The following is a 19,590-nucleotide window of genomic DNA, read 5'->3' as shown; positions in this document are numbered from 1 at the left end:
CAGAAAGCACCCTTATAAATGATTTCATGACAGGGTTTTTAAAATAATGATTCTTTGTGGTACACTTGACATTGCTTACTTATCCATGACATTTGCAGAAAACATGTGAGTCTATGATTGTAACATTTTCTTCGTTACCTATGGTCTAAGTTTCTATGGACAATATGTTAGGGGAAGTGTATCTAGATTGGCCCAGTCTTCTCAGCCCTTGAATAAAAAGGCGCTTTAAGTAATAAGGATGATGAGTATGATTGCTGTGAATTAAGTCAGTATATTTGAGACATTGCTTTTCTTCACATAATCCTCATATTCTTGATTTCCTCACAAAAACTAACTTGTGGCCACTGGAGATGGTGGGGTCTAGAGTGGAGGGAGCAGGAGAGGATGGTCAACAGAGTAAGCGTGGCCTGACTTTGCGGTTCTGACAGTTTGGCCCTGGGAAGGTCTCTAGCATCGCCCACAACATCCTCAGGACCCGTCTCACCTTCACAGTGTGTCTTGACATTGCTGCTACCTACCGCTGTCTTTCTCTTGCTTAAAGCTTTGCAAAGTACGTGGCGCCTGGGTGGCTCAGTGGGTTAAGACTCTGCCTTCAGCTCAGGTCATGATTTCACGGTGCTGGGATGGAGCCCTGTGTTGGGCTCTTTGCTCAGCAGAGAGCCTGCTTCCCCCCGTTTCTCTGCCTGCCTCTCTGCCTACTTGTGATCTCTCTGTCTGTCAAATAAATAAATAAAATCTTAAAAAAATAAAAAATCTTTGCAAAGTCCCTCCAATTTCCCTATGAGAAGTATAAGCTCTGTGAGATAGCTCCCAAGGCCCTCCACGGTCTAGTCCCTTTCTCTATTTCTTGCCACTCCCTGCCTCTGTTTTATATGTCCTTACAGAACACCTTAAGACTTCCCCTATTGTAACGTTCCCCTGGCTCTCTTTGGGACTGTGTAAGATCAAGGAGTATGTCTAGTTCCTTTATATTCCTGGCATCTAGCACAGTACTTGGCATATAGTAGGTGCTCAATAAGTGTTCACTGACTAAATGGATAAAAGACAGAATGGTCCACCTACTTGCAAACACTTTAGCTGCCCAGCGAGCCTGCAGGTCAGCCGTGGGGATGGCAGCCCCAAGGGACTGGACAAGACCAATCACAGCCAAGGTAGGCCTCTCCATTTTGGGGGGGAAGATGCCTTTAAACAAGGTGACCTCATTGTTTCTGCTTTTGATGATGGAGTCATCAAGGAAGGGGTAGGCGTAATCATAGCCTGTTGCGAAGATGATGTAGTCAATGGCCTCAAACACGGTCCCGTCCTCAAACACAGCCGAGGTCTCTGTAAACTCCTTCACGCTGGGCTTGACGGAGACAGTACCACACAGGATGCGGGATGGAAGCTCGTCATTGAATACAGGTTCTTTCCTCAGGGGACTGTTCAGAAACAAGGAACAAAGGCTTTTGCTGTAACATACTTTGGTTCCCGGAAATATCTGCAGTGGTTCAGAGCACTAGAACCAAAGCTGAGGAGTGAAACATTAGCATGGGGACCACTGAGCTCTTCTTCTGTGGCAGGTTTTCTTCTATTGCCTGCAACAGTCCTTAAGAAATTCTGTCTGAGGAGCGCTTGGGTGGCTCAGTCCGTTAAGTGTCTGTCTTTCGCTCGGGTCATGATCCTGAGGTTGTGGGATCGAGCCCTTCGTCAGGCTCCCTGCTCAGTGCAGAGTCCGCTTCTCCCCTTGCCCCTCTCCCTGCTTGTGCTCTCTCTCTCACCCTCTGTCAAATAAATAAAATCTTAAAAAAAAAAAAAAGAATTTCTGTTTGAGCTGCCTCTTTTGGCTCTTCGAAGCTCGAAGATTTCCTTATGAGCACTTACACGATTTGGTGATTCACCAAACAGATGAGAATAAAACTAATTCCTAGACATAATCAGTGGTTCCGAGGGCAGAATTTGGAACCAGATGGCCCAGGTTTATAATCTACCTCTGTCTTTCACGAGTGGCTACTTCTCTGTATTTGTTTCCTTGTGTGTAAAATGCAGTAGTGATGGAATATACCTCATTCTGTTGTTGTGAGAATTAAATGAACATTACCTGTAAAGCACTTAAAACAGGGCCTGCCACTTACAAGCATCACTATTATAAATGAACTATTATTATAAATGAGGTCTTCTGTGAGAAAATCCAGTTTTCTTGGCAAGCTGCTTTATTGCCATATTTGGTTTCCTTTACTTTGGTTGTCAAAATTCTAGGATTCAGGCATTTTGGAATTTACTCCAAATATCTCAGTCAAGAAGTTTATAAATCATATGTATTTCCACACCATTCTCTATGTCTATAATTCTGCAACCTCTTCTTTTGCTTTGTCAGGTGACAAAAAGCAGGTCACAGTAAAGTCTGTTTTTCTCCCCTGTCCCCTACCCAAGAGAGGAGTGAGAAGCTGCCGTCAGTACCTCTGGGGAACTGGAACGTTTTCCAAGATGGAGCCTCATTCTTGGAATGAATGGATTTCCAAATCTACATTTCAGTTGTCTAAAGGGCAAAGCCAGAATATGATTTGCATTACTCTTACAAGACAAAAGGTCTTCCCCCACCAAGATTTTATTTATCTATTTAACAGAGAGAGAGAGAGACAACACAAGAGGGAACACAAGCAGGGGGAGTGAGAGAGGGAGAAGCCGACTTTGCACTGGGCAGGGAGCCCGACGTGGGGCTCCATCCGAGGACCCTGAGACCACGACCTGAGCTGAAATCAAGAGTCAGATGCTCTACCGACTGAGCCACCAGGTGCCCTGAGAATGCCTTTCTAATTAGTAGGTGTTGGTCTCTGGCTCCAAATATATAAACAAATATTAATTTTACAGTGTATATCAGTTTTGCGAATTGTCAGTGTTTTACATGTTTCATGGGTCTTTTTTTTTTTTAAAGATTTTTATTTATTTATTTGACAGAGATCACAAGCAGTCAGAGAGGCAGGTAGAGAGAGAGGAGGAAGCAGGCTCCCCGCTGAGCAGAGAGCCCGATGCGGGACTCGATCCCAGGACCCTGAGATCATGACCTGAGCCGAAGGCAGCGGCTTAACCCACTGAGCCACCCAGGCGCCCCTGTTTCATGGGTCTTGACTGTCCCGCTAAAACGCTAGACTGTGTAGTTGAGGAGGAGTGTACTTTAATTGTGAGATTTTCTGCTTTCTGAGACATGTCGATTAACACTACCTGGTTCGTTGCTCTTTAGATGCATACTAGAAAATTGAGATTAATAAGAACCAATATTTGTAAAGCTTGATAGTTCCCAAAATGCCTTAATTTTTTTTTTTTTTTGCTCTTCCTGCATACCACAGTAGTCTCGATGAGTAGATATTATTATTGCTATCTCCATCACCTGTAGCATGGGTAAGGTATTCCTCAAAAGACAGTTCATGAACTGGCTCAGCCCTCAAGATTCTGTGCTATAGCTTGAAGCTCCCATAAATGAATCTTGCATGTCAGAGGCATCCAGCTGCCTGCTCCTTTGCCATTTTGTATTTTCCCATATACCTCTCACCATTAGAGTCATTTCAGTAAGATTTTCACCCCATGCATGACCTCTGAGTATACTGTGTCACTTATGCAGTCCTCACTTTAATCCCAATGACCTTTGTGAGATGACTTAAGTTAGACCTACAGAGAAAAATTTCAACTGAAACTAGTGCCCCACTTTTTTTGGGATGAGAAAATAGGAGTTACTTGAAGTACCCATTTAAAGGCATCAGGCCGTAGTTCTCGTGCTTAAACCATGTGTTCATCTTCTTGACATATAACCAGTCGGAGACAAATGAAGGAAGGGCATTCCGGAGGAAGGTTGCGAAACGGGTCACGTGCACCATGTCCCAAGGATAGCCATGGTCCCAAACCCGGCTCATGACCCAAGAACCACTTCTGCTGCTGATAATGACCTGGTGGGGAAGGCAACACAGATTTCAATACCACTCTGTAAGAAAGAAGCAGATATGACACAACAGACACGTACTGTGGGCCTCTCCATACATTTCCCCAGTATCTAGGCAGAAACATTTTTAGAGAGTTGGGTCAAGATGAAAAGTCCATGATTGAAACTAGATAGAAACAGAACTACTCTGCCCCTATACCCCAGAGGGCTGGTTCACAGTTGTTGAAATAATGAGAACCTGTCATCTTGGAACAAGAGGGCTGTGTCTTCAATTGTGACAGGCCTAATCTTCACAGAGTCAGAGACATCGATGGTAGAGGACCAGCCAGTCCAAAGCCTCAGTGGTGGTGGATGGTGGTTGTTGCTGGGTTGGGTGGGAGAAATATAGTTTAATCTCTACCTGAAATTGGGCTGAGGAGATACCAAAGAGTTAATTCAGTTTTCTGTTTGAAGTCTCCTCTTTCCCTCCTTCTCACACACCCACTCCATGACCTCTGCTCGGGACCCAAACCATGGCAGCCGTCTCAGCTCTGAGACAAGTCCAGCTGCTCGTCTGTTACGATGCTTTTGTGACAACCCAAGGGAATCGAATGTCAAAAAATTCCTTAAGTTTTATTTATACTCACTTAAGAATTTGTTTATTGAGCATGTGTTTCCTTAAAAATAGGTTAAATTCTTCAAGGTCTGTTGGTCATGGATGATTTAGCTTAGAGTCCTTTGGGAAGCCTTCCTTGACTTCATCCAGGCTAAGCTATCTTCTCTTTCTGTGGTGCTGCTGTTGCCATACCTCATGTTACTGAGGTTCCATCATCTCCTTTCTTGCCTGTCCTCTCATTTCCGCCCACCGACTGCCCCCGGAAGTCAAGAAGTAGTCTGATTTATTTCTGTGCTTATTTCTAGTCTGACATGATTCTGGCATATAACCTGTGCCCCGTGTTTCCTGAGTCCTGGCTGTTGAGTTTTTGGATAAATGACAGCAAGAACCAGATCGCATGTGTCTTTCAGATCTTTGGAATGATAAGCACAATCAATGCCTTTTGTGTGGGAGGAGATAAGACACACTGTGAAATATATAAGGGTGGATCCCAACTAGCACCAACTAGCAACAGTTTGCTTGGAAGCCATCAGAGCACAAAATTTTTAAAAAAAATGCACTCTTGGGACGCCTGGGTGGCTCAGTTGGTTAAGCGGCTGCCTTCGGCTCAGGTCATGATCCCAGCGTCCTGGGATCGAGTCCCGCATCGGGCTCCTTGCTCCGCGGGGAGCCTGCTTCTCCCTCTGCCTGCCATTCTGTCTGCCTGTGCTCGCTCTCTCCCCCTCTCTCTCTCTGATAAATAAATAAAAATCTTTAATAAAAAAAATGCACTCTTATCTACACACACACACACGCACACACGCACACACGCAGGCACGCTTGCCTCTGGGTGGGACAGAATGTACTTCCTTGCTCGCCCGGCCCACACCACCTTGCTTCCCTGGAGGATGTCTCAAGTCCTCCATGACTCAACGGGCACATGCCCAGGTGGAGCCCTTGTCTCAGGACATGGCCAACTGGAGCCGCAGGGCCTCAGCGTTGACTTAAGAGGGTGGCGTACCCCAGGCTCGTTTCTCAAAGTGTACCTGCGCAGCCAGACGACTGAGCTCTACGGCAATGTCAGATCCAGAGTTCCCCAGGCCGATCACCAGGACCCTCTTCCCCTTGAAGGCTTCTGGGTCCTTGTAGTCCCTGCTGTGGAGGTAGTGGCCTTGAAACCGGTGTAGGCCTGAGGGGAACATGAGGAGTACTTTGAGTTGATTTTTCAGAAGAAATGATGAAGACTCAGTTTTCATTTTTTGAAAAATTCCTATTACCAGTCTTCATTAAAAAAAAAATCTTCCTAGTTAAAGTGCATTTATCCTTTCAGTGGCTTTTGACACTACACCCCCAACTAAGTACTTACAGGGCCCTAAAAAGCCTACAGTATGGGAACTTGTGTTTTGACAGTAATAATAGCCAATGTTTGTTGAGTCCTCACGGTGGGCCAAGTCCTCTGCTAAAAGATTTACAGTCTAACATCTGATCTGGATAACATCTCTGAGTGGCAGATACCAGTGTCTCTATTTTTAAAAGACAGGGAATCAAGACAATGAAATTAAGTGACTCGTCTAAGGTCCTCTAAATATACTGCCTCTTAACCTTCAGGCCTTCAATCCTCTATTCTTCCTGAATCTTACTCTTTTAATTATTTGGCCTGTGAACAGCCTGCCTGCAGAGGGGAAGTCTAATATGCTATGGCGGACATGTGTTTCTGCTGCAAGGAAAGACAGAGGGGAGGAGAAAGATTGGTTGCTTGTGTATCGCGTTTATTTGATGTTTGGCACTTTTGTACAGTAGTAGAGTATGGTGCTACACACACACACACACACACACACACACACACACAGAAATTTCTTTTTTTTTTTTTTTTTAATTTTATTTGACAGAGAGAGAGATCACAAGTAGGCAGAGAGGCAGGCAGAGAGAGGAGGAAGCAGGCTCCCTGCTGGGCAGAGAGCCCAATGCGGGGCTCAATCCCAGGACCCTGGGATCACAACCCGAGCCGAAGGCAGAGGCTTCAACCCACTGAGCCACCCAGGCACCCCCACACACTGAAATTTCTTAAGTGAATTTACAAAATGTACCTATAGATGACTTTTAAAAACCCTTTCTCTAAAGAAATACTTCCTCTTCAGGTCTTCATCTGATCTCTGACTAGTAGGTCCTTGATTCTTTTAGCATAAGGGTTCAAGAGGCCAATTCTTACTATATCTCACATATCATCAGACTCCCAAATTTTGTTTTGAAATCTTTGGAAACTTAAGAATAATTATTATGTACCATCTATGGAAAAGATGTAGCGCAACCCTTGACATTTGTGTATAAATTTTAGTCTATTGTATCTTTTTCCAACTTACCAGGAAAAGAATCAGTTGGTAGGTTGGGGTACACATGATGTCCTGAACAAATCATTACAGCATCAAAAATAGCAGATTCCTGTTTCCCATCCTTCTCCGAAACAACTTCCCATTGTCCGGTGACTAAGAAGTTGGGGCATTTCTTTATGCTAGAAACCAGGGTCTTAAAGAAAACCAGAAAGAAATTTACAGTTATATTTACAGTTATGTGGGTTTTAATTTTTTCACCGTGTTTCTGTAGAGGAAATAACTGCCATGGCCTCCCTGATCATTGAGAAATATATGGAAAAACATTAAAATAAGGAGTGATAGTGATTCTTCAAATCTCCCAAGGAAAATTACTCAGTGGGGCATATTTACTTTTTTAACATCTAGTTAGTAGGTATGGGGTAGATTACACTGAATATTCTTGTGAAAGATGCCATGTCATTTGCTTACCACCTTCAACTGGCATTCCTGGCTTCTTTCTCTCTGACCCCATTTTCTATCAATTCCATAAATACGGGAATATCTCGGGGTTATCAGTCCTTATTTCTCCTTTGCAATGTACAGATACTCTCCCTTGGAAATATTAGCCACTTCCATAGTATGACTATTATGTAAATAAATATAAAATTATATTAAGTATAATACAACAACAAATAAATAATAATAAACAAAAAATAATAAATAATAAATAAAATAATAAATAAAACAATTCATAGCTCTTGTAAGATGTGGAAAAGAAAGCCCTTGGTGACAGTAAATACAATCCCAGTTCATAAGTCTTTTTGGTTACTTTTCTCACTACATACGTATGTTTGCAATCAACAGTACTGAATGGAGATTAGGAACTCTAAACAATGCGAAGCACTGTTGTTATTTGCGGAGCCCAGTCTTCTCTGCTATGGCTGCTGAGTCTCCGCATCTGAGGAACCAAGTGGGGGGCGGATGAGAGCAAGGACTGCATTAGTCACTCATTTAAAATGTCGCTCTCCTCATTGTGGCAGAACTTCCAAAGAATGCCACAGCTTCTTGAACCACACCTCACTGGCATTGAACTCAAGAAGTGTAAGTATGGACTGGAGAACTTGGGATTGTTTATAAAACGTGACAGTGTGACAGTGGAGTGTGCACTTTGACGGTGTAAGCACATCTAGTGTTTTCTGCTGCATTCTCAAAGCTCTCAGAGACCAGTGGAGAACATGTTCAGAGGAAAAAGCCAACGAGACACAAATACTTTAAAATCTAAGCCAACATTGGATTGGCGAGCGATCCTAATATTTGGCTCTGATTTCTAGAGCAGAATATTATATCCTTGCTTCCCCCCAACGGATAAACATACTGAGATCAACAGCACCAGTTAGAAGCCCCTTACCTCAAACTGTATATATCTTAAAAGGTTCTTCTTTTGAGCAAATGTCCTTATGTATTCCTGGAGCTTGCTGTGGTGCATATAGTTGGGGAAGTCATCAGGATACGGGAAGTCTGGGAAGCACATCATCTCTTTGGAAGAGTTGGTGAATACGGACTGGTAAATGCTGGCTCTGCCTTCTTCGGCTTGGTTCTAGGAAGAAGGATAAAGCTCAAAACGGGAGCCAAGAATGGCATTCTCTTCAGTGAATAGTCAATTTTACCTCAACTGAAACCTTTTTAATATGTAAAAAAAAAAAAAAAGGACATTAAAACAATTCATAGCTCTTGTAAATGTGGAAAAGAAAGCACTTAGCATCGCACATGGCACAGAGCGGGGGCCTACACCTTAGCTCTCTTACTTGAATTACCCCCGCGTTAACACTGCTTGTGGTCTCGTAGAGTTTTCTTTCTTTTTCCAGTCACAGCACCTGGTTCTGATCTCCTGCTCACAACACAACTAAGTGGTTCACAGGCGGTGGTAGTTCGGAATCTCCTTGCTCGGCTCTACGGCATTCAGTGAACAATCAACCAGCAACAGAACCTTCTCTTGAAGTGGAGGCTTTGTTTATTTGGCCTAGTCAGAATCAGCCCAATGGCCCCTTAAATCACAGATTCCTGGCCCCATCCATAGAATTTCTGATTCAGTGTGTCTGGCTTGGGGCCTGAGAATCTGCATTTCCCACAGTTCCAGGCGATGCTCAGGTTGCTGGCCCAGGAACCACTGCTCTATCAGGAATGGATTCTGTGCTTGAGGAGTCCCTGAACCACCGGTTAGTGCTCCTCGCCCCTCACCAAACACACGGGAAATAGATGCCTCAGAACTTGTATGAAGTCTTGCCAGTGCATCGTGAAGCCACATCACTGAAAAATGGCTTTCTTTTTGAGAAGTAGTTGAAGGCTAAATGGAAAAACAAACATTTCCTCTCTGTTTTAAGGAGGATAAAAGTTCACACAATGTGCTGCCTTGAAAGTACTTTAACAAGCTGGCTGCCTCTGCTTCCTCGGAAACCAAAGAAATGCCATGTTCCTGCCGGATTCAAGATCTCCATCTCCCTGTTCCCCATACTGACCTCAAGAAGACACAGACAGAAAGTGCCAGGAAGGCCTGACAGGCTTATGTCTGGGATGGGGCTGCTTGTGGCCTCCCTTTGAAGATAAAACTTCTAGTCACGGTTGTTGTGTTTCTTATAAATAGCCAGGCTCAAGAGATTTTGACTTTCCTACAAGCCTCGCTTTGAAATTTCTGCTAAGGTCAGAAAAAGGGTGATGGCTCATGCCTGGTGGATTTTGAGGTTTGAGTCTTTCCTGTTCACCCACGGCCATACCTTTTGTTGGTGGTTGTGGAAGGAGACAAGGGAGGGAGGCCTGAGCTTCAGGCAGCGACTGGTTAACAAAAACATAAGACTGCTGGGAAACAGAGAAAGACCTTGGGTTATTTCCACCCTGAATGAATCTCTGCTCTTTGCCTCTTGACCGCAGCCAATCATAACAGGAGGAGGAAGAATGTGTCCCCTGCAGCCCCTGGAATTCTCCCTGAAGGACTGTTCTACACCCGAAGGAAAACAGATGTATTACATAACAGCAGACGATTGCTTCAGAGCTCGTATTTTCAGTTTCAGCATGTGGTGGGGTTTGAGTGGGGAGGAGGAAGTGAGACTCTGCCTCTGGCTGAGAGAGCTGCCCTAGACCCAGAGATCCAAGCAGCCGCGGTCATGTTATCATGGCCTGTCTTGGGTGATGACTGTGTCCATGTCTCTCGTCTTCCCACTGGAACGTAGGCAACCGGAGGGCGAGGTCAGAGGCTGATCTAGGATGTCGTGAGTGCATGTCAACAGTCTGCCCTGAGCTGCTTTCAGATTCCATCTCTGCTCGGCAATTCCACTTCTCCTGGTCCAAATATACCCTCAAGGACCCGCTCAAAAATTGTCCCTCCATCTTGCCTTTCCTTGTCTCTTTCTTACCAACCAGCAGTCATCCTGTCTCCACCTCTGCGGAGCTCTGATCGTCTTTACTGGCCTAATCGCATATTCACTGATATTATAGTTAATCTAGAACTTGTTTTCTCTGATTCTAAAGTGCTGGCTGCCTGTTGTACCTCTTACCTGCAGCTTTCCCTAACATCGTGGCCTACGCACGGTGCACTCCCCAAATACTTGCTGAGTGAATAAATGAATGGGTGAGTGGAGCAAACGTCCAGATGGTTCTGGTTCCACTGTTTTCCCCTTTTGTATTGCAGCAGCATGGAAGTCTTCTGAGGACACGAGACCTTAATCTTGGAGTATATGAAACTTAAAACATGCTCCCATGCAGCCTGCTAGTGTTTAAACCTTGTTTGGTTTCCATTTTGTGGAAAAAGCACACGGTGAAAAGTTCAGAATTATTAGGTTTCTTTCTTTCTTCTGAAAGAAAGTCCTGCCTAACAGGACTTGCAAGATAAAAGCTTACATAACATATTTCTAAAGATCTCTTTCTCAGAGTGGATTGTATGCACCAAGCAACCTTTCTTAGACAAGAAGAACAGGTGCAGGATATGGAGGGACTAAAGTTTAGAGTATTTTTCTGTGTTTACATGCCCATGGGGCTGTTGGAGTAGAATTCTGCTTATAACCAGTGACCTTATGGGAAAGCACTATCCCGTCTTGCAAAGAACCCAGAGTCTTAGATTGTACCGATCTGTCGTCTGTTGCTTCCTTAAGTAAACTTGGTGATTTTGGCACTGGTTACTTACAGATCCCTGGATGCACCATGTCCACTGCCTCCTTTGTGCCTTTTATGATGGTCGCTCCTACCTAGAAACCTCTCTCACCGGTCCTGCACACCGTCGCTGACTGTCCGTGGGGTGCCGTTCACAGACTGCAGTGGGACTATCACTCTCTGGTGTTGTGTCACATAACAGTCCTCTACTCTTGCTGTCTGAGAACATCCTTCGAGTCTCAGCTATGTGCTCTCCTTGCAGGAAGTTTCCTGGACCTGCTAACGTTTTCGTAGCAAACCCCCACCCTCTTCTAGATCTCCAGGCACTCGTTTGTTAAACTGACGGCCACCAAGGGCTGTCTCGTTGTTGCTCAGGTTTATAACCTCTTATTTGAAACTCTTAGGGCTAGATATATTTTGGAATTTGTAGAGTTTTGGGTTTCTCTCCATAACACTTCTAGTGAGATCTGGGACCGCACCCTATAGTCAATGGCAAGAAAACTTCTGTAGTGAAACACAGAGTGGCACAAAGGAAGATTATAACTAGCCTAATGTCAAGTTCAACTCATGTTTTCTGACCATTTGACTTCATGAAAGATTTTGCCATCAAACAAATTTTTGCCCATTTTCTATCAAAGGACCTGTATTATGGCTTACTTCATATTTTTCATCACAGTACTTGGCACAAAACTGCCCAAAGAGATGTTCAAGCAACATTTAGTTGTTGCTGATGAGATCATAGAGAACGATTTCATCTTTTAGGCTAAGCTGGCCACATCTCCCTGAACAAATAGAAATAAAATCACATCCTTAAAAAATAATAGCTCTTGATTACTTCCTAATGGAAATGATCTTATATCTCATATGACACATCCAGGATTATAGGACCTCTCACTTTAAAAAGAAAAACCTCTTTTTAAAAAAAATATTTTATTCATTTATCTGACAGAGACAGAGATCACAAGTAGGCAGAGAGGCAGGCAGAGAGAGGGGGAAGCAGGCTCCCCGCTGAGCAGAAAGCCTGATGCGGGGCTCAATCCCAGGACCCTGAGAACATGACCTGAGTTGAAGGCAGAGGTTTAACCCACTGAGCCACCTAAGCATTCCTTAAAAAAACCTCTTGAGATGAAAACAAATATGTCCTAAGTTAGCACTGATATATTCTGTTAGAGTAATGTATTGTAGTTTGGGCAAGCACTGAGACAAAGACAGAAGAGTTTGGTTACAAGGAGAATGGTGTGGATATGACGTCTTCATGTCAGTCTGTGTCATCTACATCCAGTCACAATGGCTGGGAAATTCAGGACAGAAAGGATGGAAGTTTCCCTGACCTGGCTTTCAAAGTTTAAAAATTGTTTTTATAATGAATATTTTCTGATTATGTCATTTGTCCAACAATGAGACTGAATAGCAAAGGCAATCATTTTTCTCTCTGGTTTTGGAGTTTGGAAACTATTCAACAGTCACTCACACAACATGCACAACCACTTATCATAATGTACAATATCTTTGCAATAGACACAAGTGAATTATAAAATCACATCCCATTACAGTTGGAAGGCATGTTAGAGGATACCTAATCTCCCGCCTTGACATTTGAACAATGAGCATTTGAGGTCCAGAAAGAACAGAAAGGACTTGCCTGAAATTAATCTTCTCAGAAAACCCAAGGTTGAGACTATAACTCAGAACTTCTGACTTTGGTCTAATTTTTTCTCTTCCTTTGCTTCCTTTCCTTTCCCTCACGTACCATGTCTCTAGGTTTTCTGAGCAGTAGTGACCAGGGATAGAATCCGTTCCCTTACATGGGGGGAGGCAGTGGTACATTTTTGTTTTTGTTACAAATTGCTGACATTGGCGCCCTTTCAAGCCTTGAGATCTGGGCTCTGCAGAGAGCAGGTAACAATGCAGGTAACAATGTTTCCTGAGCTAGTATGAAGTAGTTTTAAGTGACTGGATGGTAGCATGATGGGGAGAGAGAAAATTTTACTTTCCAGATCTGGAGCTTATTTGACCTACCACCCAAGTCCGAATAGAACTGATCAGATTTGACTTACGGAGCGACCCATCTCCCTTCTGTTGGTATCCCAGTGATGTCCCACTCACCGAGAATTTCCACAGGCCTCCAACATCATTGCTTCTCTCAAAGCAAGTGGGCTCCAGCCCCTCTTCCAGGCAGCACCGGATGGAGGCTAAGCCACTGACACCAGCTCCGACAATGGCCACTCTCTTCCCCATGGTTGCCAGGAAGGAGGGCCTGGAGAGAGCTTCTTTAGAAGAGTGTCCCTGAACACTTGGGATTTTTCAGTAGGAAGAACCACTCAAGGTTTGCGCGTCAGGATCCTCACCTTAACACAAGAAAACATAAATGCACGTTAACAAGCTATGCTCCTCATTTTTACCACTCTTGCTATAGTAAGATAATAAATCTGGCTGTTTCTCCTGCTTATTCAAGGTGCTCAAAATAGCAGAGTCATTGAATGTTGGAGCAGGAAGGCCCTTGAAGTTCATCAGTCTAATGCTCTCCATTACAAATGTAGCAATAGTCACTCCAAGAATGTTAGCGGTTACTTCTTCGACATCTCACAGCTAATAAGTAAAGGAGTTGGAACCGGAACTCAAGCCTTCTGTATGAAACCCACTGTTCCAAATCACCCCTACTCACTTTGAATGCTTGGCTCTAAGAGGTCTTAGTCTTAATGAGCTGACTTGCTTTCCCCCAGAGAACCAGCAGTTCTTTAAATGTAGAAGAAGATGGTGTTTAACAATGTCTTTTGATGTAAAAATTGAGGAAGGGGGAGGAGTTATTAGTCTTAAAGTAAAAATTCCCTTTCCTTGTATATTTCATGGCATAGAGTCCTGGTAAAACCTGGACGAGAAGGACTGAGTGCGGTAGGGACAGCAGACCAGGGGAGGTGATGGGGAGCAGAGGAAGAAAGGGACAGGGGAGGGCAGGAATGAGGTTCCTGGTTCTGGTTCCAAAAAATAAAAGTAACTGATACTGTTCAGCGAAGCTGTAAGGTGAAACCTCTGGGAGATTAAAGGAACAATGGCTCTTTTATTAATTTTTGCTTTGGAACTACAGAGTATATACACAGAGGCTGTGCACCTGGACTGTTTGTTAGGCTAATTGTGAAAAGAACCCTCAATCTTCTGAAAATGTAGGAGGGCATGATGTGAGGAGCTGAGTTAACACTTGGAGATGTTGAGTTTGCAAAACTAGTGAAGTCCGAGGACAGCACCGTAGAGACACTGAGTCTTGTCTCTGGGTCCCTGCCGCTGCTTCCCACCTCGCCTTCTGCCCTCCCTCCCTCCCTTTTCTGAGTACTTACCACGTTATGCATTACAGTAGTCTCTTGGGGATGCAAAGACGAAAGGTCCCAGTGCTGTCCATCCAGAAGCAGATGGTCTAATGGTGAGAGATGATTGAGGTCGCAATGGAGGTTTGATTTACTGAGTACCAGCCCTCAGGTGGAAGCATGAATCCTCCTAAGAGAAGACTAAGAGAGGCTTCAAGAGGAAGTGAGAAGAGCACTGAGTTTTGAAGGAAGAATAGAGGCCTGCCAGGTAGTCAAGGAGCAAGGAACACATGACAGGCAGAGAGAAAACTATGTGCAAATTCACAGAAAAGTAAAAGAACTTGATAGATCCAGCTACAATTAGTTCTGTGTTGCTGGAGTCATAGGGGATAGCAGAAGGTAAATGGGACATGCAGAGCCCAGATTCTGAAGGATATTGAAGTGCCGCCCTCAGTGGGTTGGACACCATCTTCTAGGTTATCGTGTTCCATTCAAGAATTCTGAGCAAGGAAGTGACAAGATCAGAAAAGGTCAGATCCATATGGATGCTAGGCAGAACCGAAGTCAAGCCAGACAGCTAGATTCATATGGATAGTGGTTAGAATCAGGGGTACCAGGAGGTAATTTCAATAGTCTAGAACAGAGACGCTGAGGGTCTAGAGTAGAGCAGGGTCAGGGGAATGGAGAATAGAGAGACATAAGAGAGATTTAGGAAATCGATGTTTGGGAACCTGTTGATGGATTATAGACTTGATGCCTCAAAGAAGGTCCTTCCAACTTTGAAATTTTATGCTGTGATTTACATGCATATCACTCTTGATTTAGTGCAGACAGCAGCAGCCCATCTATTTCACAAAGAATGGGACTTAGTACAGGAATTAGGTTCATGCCACAGATGGAAGGACTCCAGGAGCAAAAACCAGCGTGCACCTGCCACCAGCCTTGTGAGCTCACGCCTCTGGAGCTACCGTCTGATGGGGACGGGAACTGCTGTTGCTTCCCTGACACCTGCAGGGAGTGGGATGCAGAGTTTGGCTGATGGAAAATGATTATAGATCAACACAGTCACAGAAACTCAGCCTCTGCTTCCCTTTGCCTTCCAAGCCCAGGTATCTATCTCCCTGGAAAAACCCAAATCACATCCAAACCCTAACTGCAAGGAAGTCTTAGAAATATAGTTTTTAGCCTTCTCATCCTTGTGCTGGAGGAGGGAACCCAGAGGGGGTGGGAACAATGTACCAAGTGTCACTAGGCACTGTCTAGACCAGTGGTTTATGTGGTGTTAAGTGGAAGCCATTCCTGTATTCTTAGACCACCCGACATTCTCTGTACTTCTCCAGTAGTAACACAGTAAGTCCTCAGCGATGTATTCTCCTGGTTGTGTATTTTGTGGTCATTCTTACTGGCCTTCAGATCTCTCCTCTGTAAAATGCACAAACTGAACTACATAATTACTCAAGTCCTTTTAACATTCCACGACTCTCTTAATTCACTTGAGTAAGCCTCAGTAAAGCTTTTCAAAAATAGAAATAAAAGCCAGCGATGACACAAATGCATTGAAATTGCCCAAGAGGACTTCTTGTTTGACATCCAGTTGTCAAGAAGTGGACTTAGTTTGCTGCCGAGAGCGTTTGTTAAATGGGAAGTTGCAGCTCATAGAACCGAGAATGTAAGAGTCAAGAACGTGGAACATGAGAGAGAATCTTTGGAGTAGGTGTCTTTGGGAAGAGCTGTTGGTGAGTTGTGTGTCATTTTCCATCGAAGAAGTGGAATCAAAAGACCTGCTTCTTGAGACAAACATGTCGTGGGGCTCGATCCCACCACCTGGAGAGCAGTTTAGGGGCTCTGTGGAATTTTGGTCTACCTCATATTGCCTGGGAAATCGAGAGGGCGGGATTTGGGCTGGCTGACTGTGATAGGGCATTGTGTTTGTGTTGCGTTTGGCCAGAACCCCAGAGTTTATTGAGACAAAGCATATATAAGGGTTTCCTGGGGGGCCTGATGTGATTCGCCAAAAGAGAGCTAATATGGGGCCATATTAGGTCCTCTCTATTAGGGCTACAGAAGTGTCTGCCAGGATAGAGTCCATTCTTCTGGGTCAAGAGAGCTGGGGAGAGGTCACCATTGTTTGGGGCCCCTGATGTATAAGCCAAGACATCCATACAAGTAAGAACTAGTTATAAACATCTGCCTGCCCAGAGACCTGGAAGCCACAATATGATAATACCAGTGAAACTAGATCTCTGGCCACCCTACCCTGCCCCCTGCTCAGTGTTTTTTTAACCTCTCTTTCCCTTCCCTCCTAACTCCCTCCCTGGCCTTTCTGGGAGCTTCAGAAGCCTCTCCCATTGGCATCATGGGGAAGGAGAGTGGAAGCATAAAGTGGTTAAAAAAAAAAAAAAAAAGCTTCAGGCCCCCTTCCAGGACCTTATGCTCCCTTGGCATCAGACCCAGGTGGAGGTACTAGAGAAAAGATCAGAACTTTAAATGAAGTCCAAGTTTTTGATCTTCACATGGGAGACCAGATCTTCCATTTTCTGAATTAAGAGTGTAGCTGTGACCTAACAAGACCGCAGAAATGTCGGTTACCCGAAAGTGATCAGGAAAGTCATGAGCTCAGGGGTCTTTCCCTGTAAGTTCCCGCAGCCTGACAGCACCTTTGGGGATACAAGTGGGGGTACTTCAGGTACTTAATCAGATGCATGATAATGTGCCCAGAGTTATGTGGTAGATTAAAGTGAGCAAGACAGAAGCAACCGGAGAACATTTTTCAAAGTGCCCTGGAGCTGCCTCTTCAGCTGTGACCTGGGTGTGATGGAGGACCAGGAGGCAGAAATGGGTTCAGACCAGGGCGAAGGTGTTCCGCGGGCTCCTCCCCGGCCCCGCCAGCGGGGAGTCCGTCTCCTGGATGGTCCAGCTCTCCACGGCCTCCCAGCTCCCTGCTGTTTCTTGTAGCTCAAGCCACGGAGGCCACAGCAGCCTGAGGTGCACACTAGACTTTCCAAGACCTGGTTGAGGATCAGACGGAGGTCAAGGAACGCACTAGACTACCCGCAGCTCTTCAGAAAGTGTTACCTTCCGTTCGTTGTCTCCTAACGCCTGTAGGGTAACCACGGCCGTGATTCTGTTTACTGAGGCCGACACGGAGCTGTTGGAGCTGATTAAAGCAGCGAACGTTTCTGTCTCCACGGCGTGTCCTCGAACGGCTCGTGGGGCGGGCGTCGGGGAGCTCCGACCCGGGCAGCGTGGAGAAGGCTCGGTCCACACGGTCGTCCCGCAGTCCTGCCGGGCCTCACCGCGTGCCGGGCGCGGGCTGCGGCGCCGGATGCGCGACAAGAGCACCCGAGGAGGAGGGCACCGGCCGGAGCGGTGCGTCGTCTCGGGTCTCGGGTCTCGGGCGACGGCAGGACGCGGCAGGCGAAATGCCCCGGTGCGGACGGGGCGCTGCCTCCCCGCCGCGGCGCCCGCCGGCGTTCGGGCGACCGTTCGCGCCTGGACCAGGCAGCGGCTAAGCATGTCACAGTCCTCCGGTCACTCGGTGGGCACCGGGGACCCGCCGCGCTGCTCCCGCGACGCTGCGCCCGAACGCCCGCGCCCTAGGCTCAGACCACAGGGTCCGCGGCGACCGGCGCTGGGACTGACGCTTTGCCGGCGCCTGGCCCGGGAGCAGGGGCAGGGGACGGTGCGCACGTGCCCGGGGCGTGCGTGAGGTCGGGCCGCGGCAGGCCGCGAGGACGCTGCGGGGGGGCCGCTCTGGCGGCGACCGACAGCGGCCGGGGCTTAGGAAAGGGGCTGCCCCACTCAGAGGGGCAACGCGCTGACCCTGCGGGCAGGGGCTGGAGGACGGTGCGCATCCCTGCTTGTCTTGAAGCATGAGAAGAAAAGTGGACAGAGAGAGAGAGAGGAGAGCCCGTCGGCCCCTGACCGCGGGAGCAGCGCACACGCCCTGAGAGCGCACAGGGAGGGTGAGCACGCAGCCGGAAGAGCCGAGGGGTGTGAGTCGGGGGAGGAGCGTGTGAGTCGGGGGGAGGAGCATCTCGCTGGGGGAGGAGCCTGTGAGTCGGGGGAAGAGCGTGTGAGTCGGGGGGAGGAGCATCTCACTGGGGGAGGAGCCTGTGACTTGCGGGGAGGAGCGTGTGAGTCGGGGGGAGGAGCATCTCACTGGGGGAGGAGCCTGTGAGTTGCGGGGAGGAGCGTGTGACGGGGGAGGAGCGTGTGACTCAAGGGGGGGCATGTGAGCCAGGGGGAGGTTTACCTTCCCTCCGAACCTTCCAAGCCTTCTCCCCAGGTGATGATGTCTCTTTGCAAGGGATCTGGAGAGCAGGCTAGTGGTGAAGGACTGAGAAAGGGTTGATAAGCATCTCAGGAAAGGGGAATTGGCTTTTAAGAGACATCAGTGTCTTAATCCAAAGGAATGTATTTCTAACGGTGGAACTTTGACGGTGGAGAAGGTCAGGTGGGTGGAGAGTGTATTTTCCATAAGCAGAGTGGCCAGCCGTCCCGGTTCACTCGGAACGGCTGTGCTGGCGTCTTCATTCCCGGTGCCCTCTCTCACGCGCAGAAGTGGTCGGGCTTGAGAGAGAAGTGATCTGGTCCCCTTGCTTATTATAAGAGATGCTCTTACCCCAGTTCAGATCGCATCCCCGAAGCCCATTCCGCCTCTACAAATATGGCTGGCTCTCTTTCTGGTGGCTCCTGTCTTAGATCAGGGTCTGTTTTCTGGAAACTGCGTACAGTGTAAATGCAGAATAGCCTTCTGTAAGACTCAATTTTACTTACTGAGCTGTTCTACTTTTTAAAAAATTTCTTTATTTGGCAGGCAGAGATCACAAGTAGGCAGAGAGGCAGGCAGAGAGAAAGAGGGAGAAGAAGGCTCCTTGCTGAGCAGAGAGCCCGATGCGGGGCTCTATTCCAGGACCCTGACCCCATGAGCCACGCAGGTGCCCCTGAGCTGTTCTACTTTAAAAGACAAGTCTACCAAGATGAACCATTATCTTACACAATGCAAACATACTTTTCCCTAATTGTTTCCCCAAGGCTGTGACTCAGAGCAAATGTTTCCAATTAGGCTTGTTTCCCGGTGTGCTTACGGTTTAACACTCATGTGGGTGGTGATGTTGTTAGTAGCTTTTCCCAAAATTCCAGTTTCCACCAGACTCTTTCTTTTCTGACCTCCCAATCTTTTTCTAGTCAGTTTTATAGCATTCTAAACGTTTTTTTTTTTTTTTACTGTAAGAAGGATTTTTTTTAATTAATGCATAATTAAAGTGTAACATTATATTGGTTTCAGGTATATGTTATGATGTAATTTTTTTATATATTGCAAAATGATCACCACAATAAACCTAGTTAACATCT

General features: G+C 46.2%; 2 protein-coding genes across 2 annotated transcripts in view; both read right to left on the bottom strand.

Annotated features, from left to right (window-relative positions):
- LOC309849550 (uncharacterized protein) overlaps positions 1-19,590 on the bottom strand; it is a 61,398-nt gene that overhangs the window by 3,842 nt on the left and 37,966 nt on the right. The window contains exons 11-17 of the mRNA XM_082702196.1: positions 17,754-18,285; positions 13,040-13,235; positions 8,202-8,390; positions 6,845-7,007; positions 5,531-5,673; positions 3,718-3,917; positions 1,063-1,418 (exon numbers count right to left, since the gene is read on the bottom strand). Coding sequence (XP_082558322.1) covers positions 1,063-1,418; positions 3,718-3,917; positions 5,531-5,673; positions 6,845-7,007; positions 8,202-8,390; positions 13,040-13,235; positions 17,754-18,285 — 1,779 coding nt within the window. The remainder of the gene's footprint in view (positions 1-1,062; positions 1,419-3,717; positions 3,918-5,530; positions 5,674-6,844; positions 7,008-8,201; positions 8,391-13,039; positions 13,236-17,753; positions 18,286-19,590) is intronic.
- Positions 13,191-18,130, bottom strand: LOC309849834 (uncharacterized protein). Its single transcript, XM_082702837.1, has 3 exons — positions 17,308-18,130; positions 14,266-14,422; positions 13,191-13,281 (listed from the first exon to the last, which is right to left on the bottom strand). Exons 1-2 carry the CDS (start codon positions 17,746-17,748, stop codon positions 14,384-14,386), a joined length of 480 nt encoding a protein of 159 aa, XP_082558963.1. The 5' UTR covers positions 17,749-18,130; the 3' UTR covers positions 13,191-13,281; positions 14,266-14,383.

Source organism: Mustela nivalis, assembly GCF_964662115.1.
Source record: "Mustela nivalis genome assembly, chromosome: 16".
In the NCBI taxonomy this organism is placed as follows: Eukaryota; Metazoa; Chordata; class Mammalia; order Carnivora; family Mustelidae; genus Mustela; species Mustela nivalis.
Note: the sequence above shows the minus strand (reverse complement) of the source record. Positions and strands in the feature narration are given on the sequence as shown.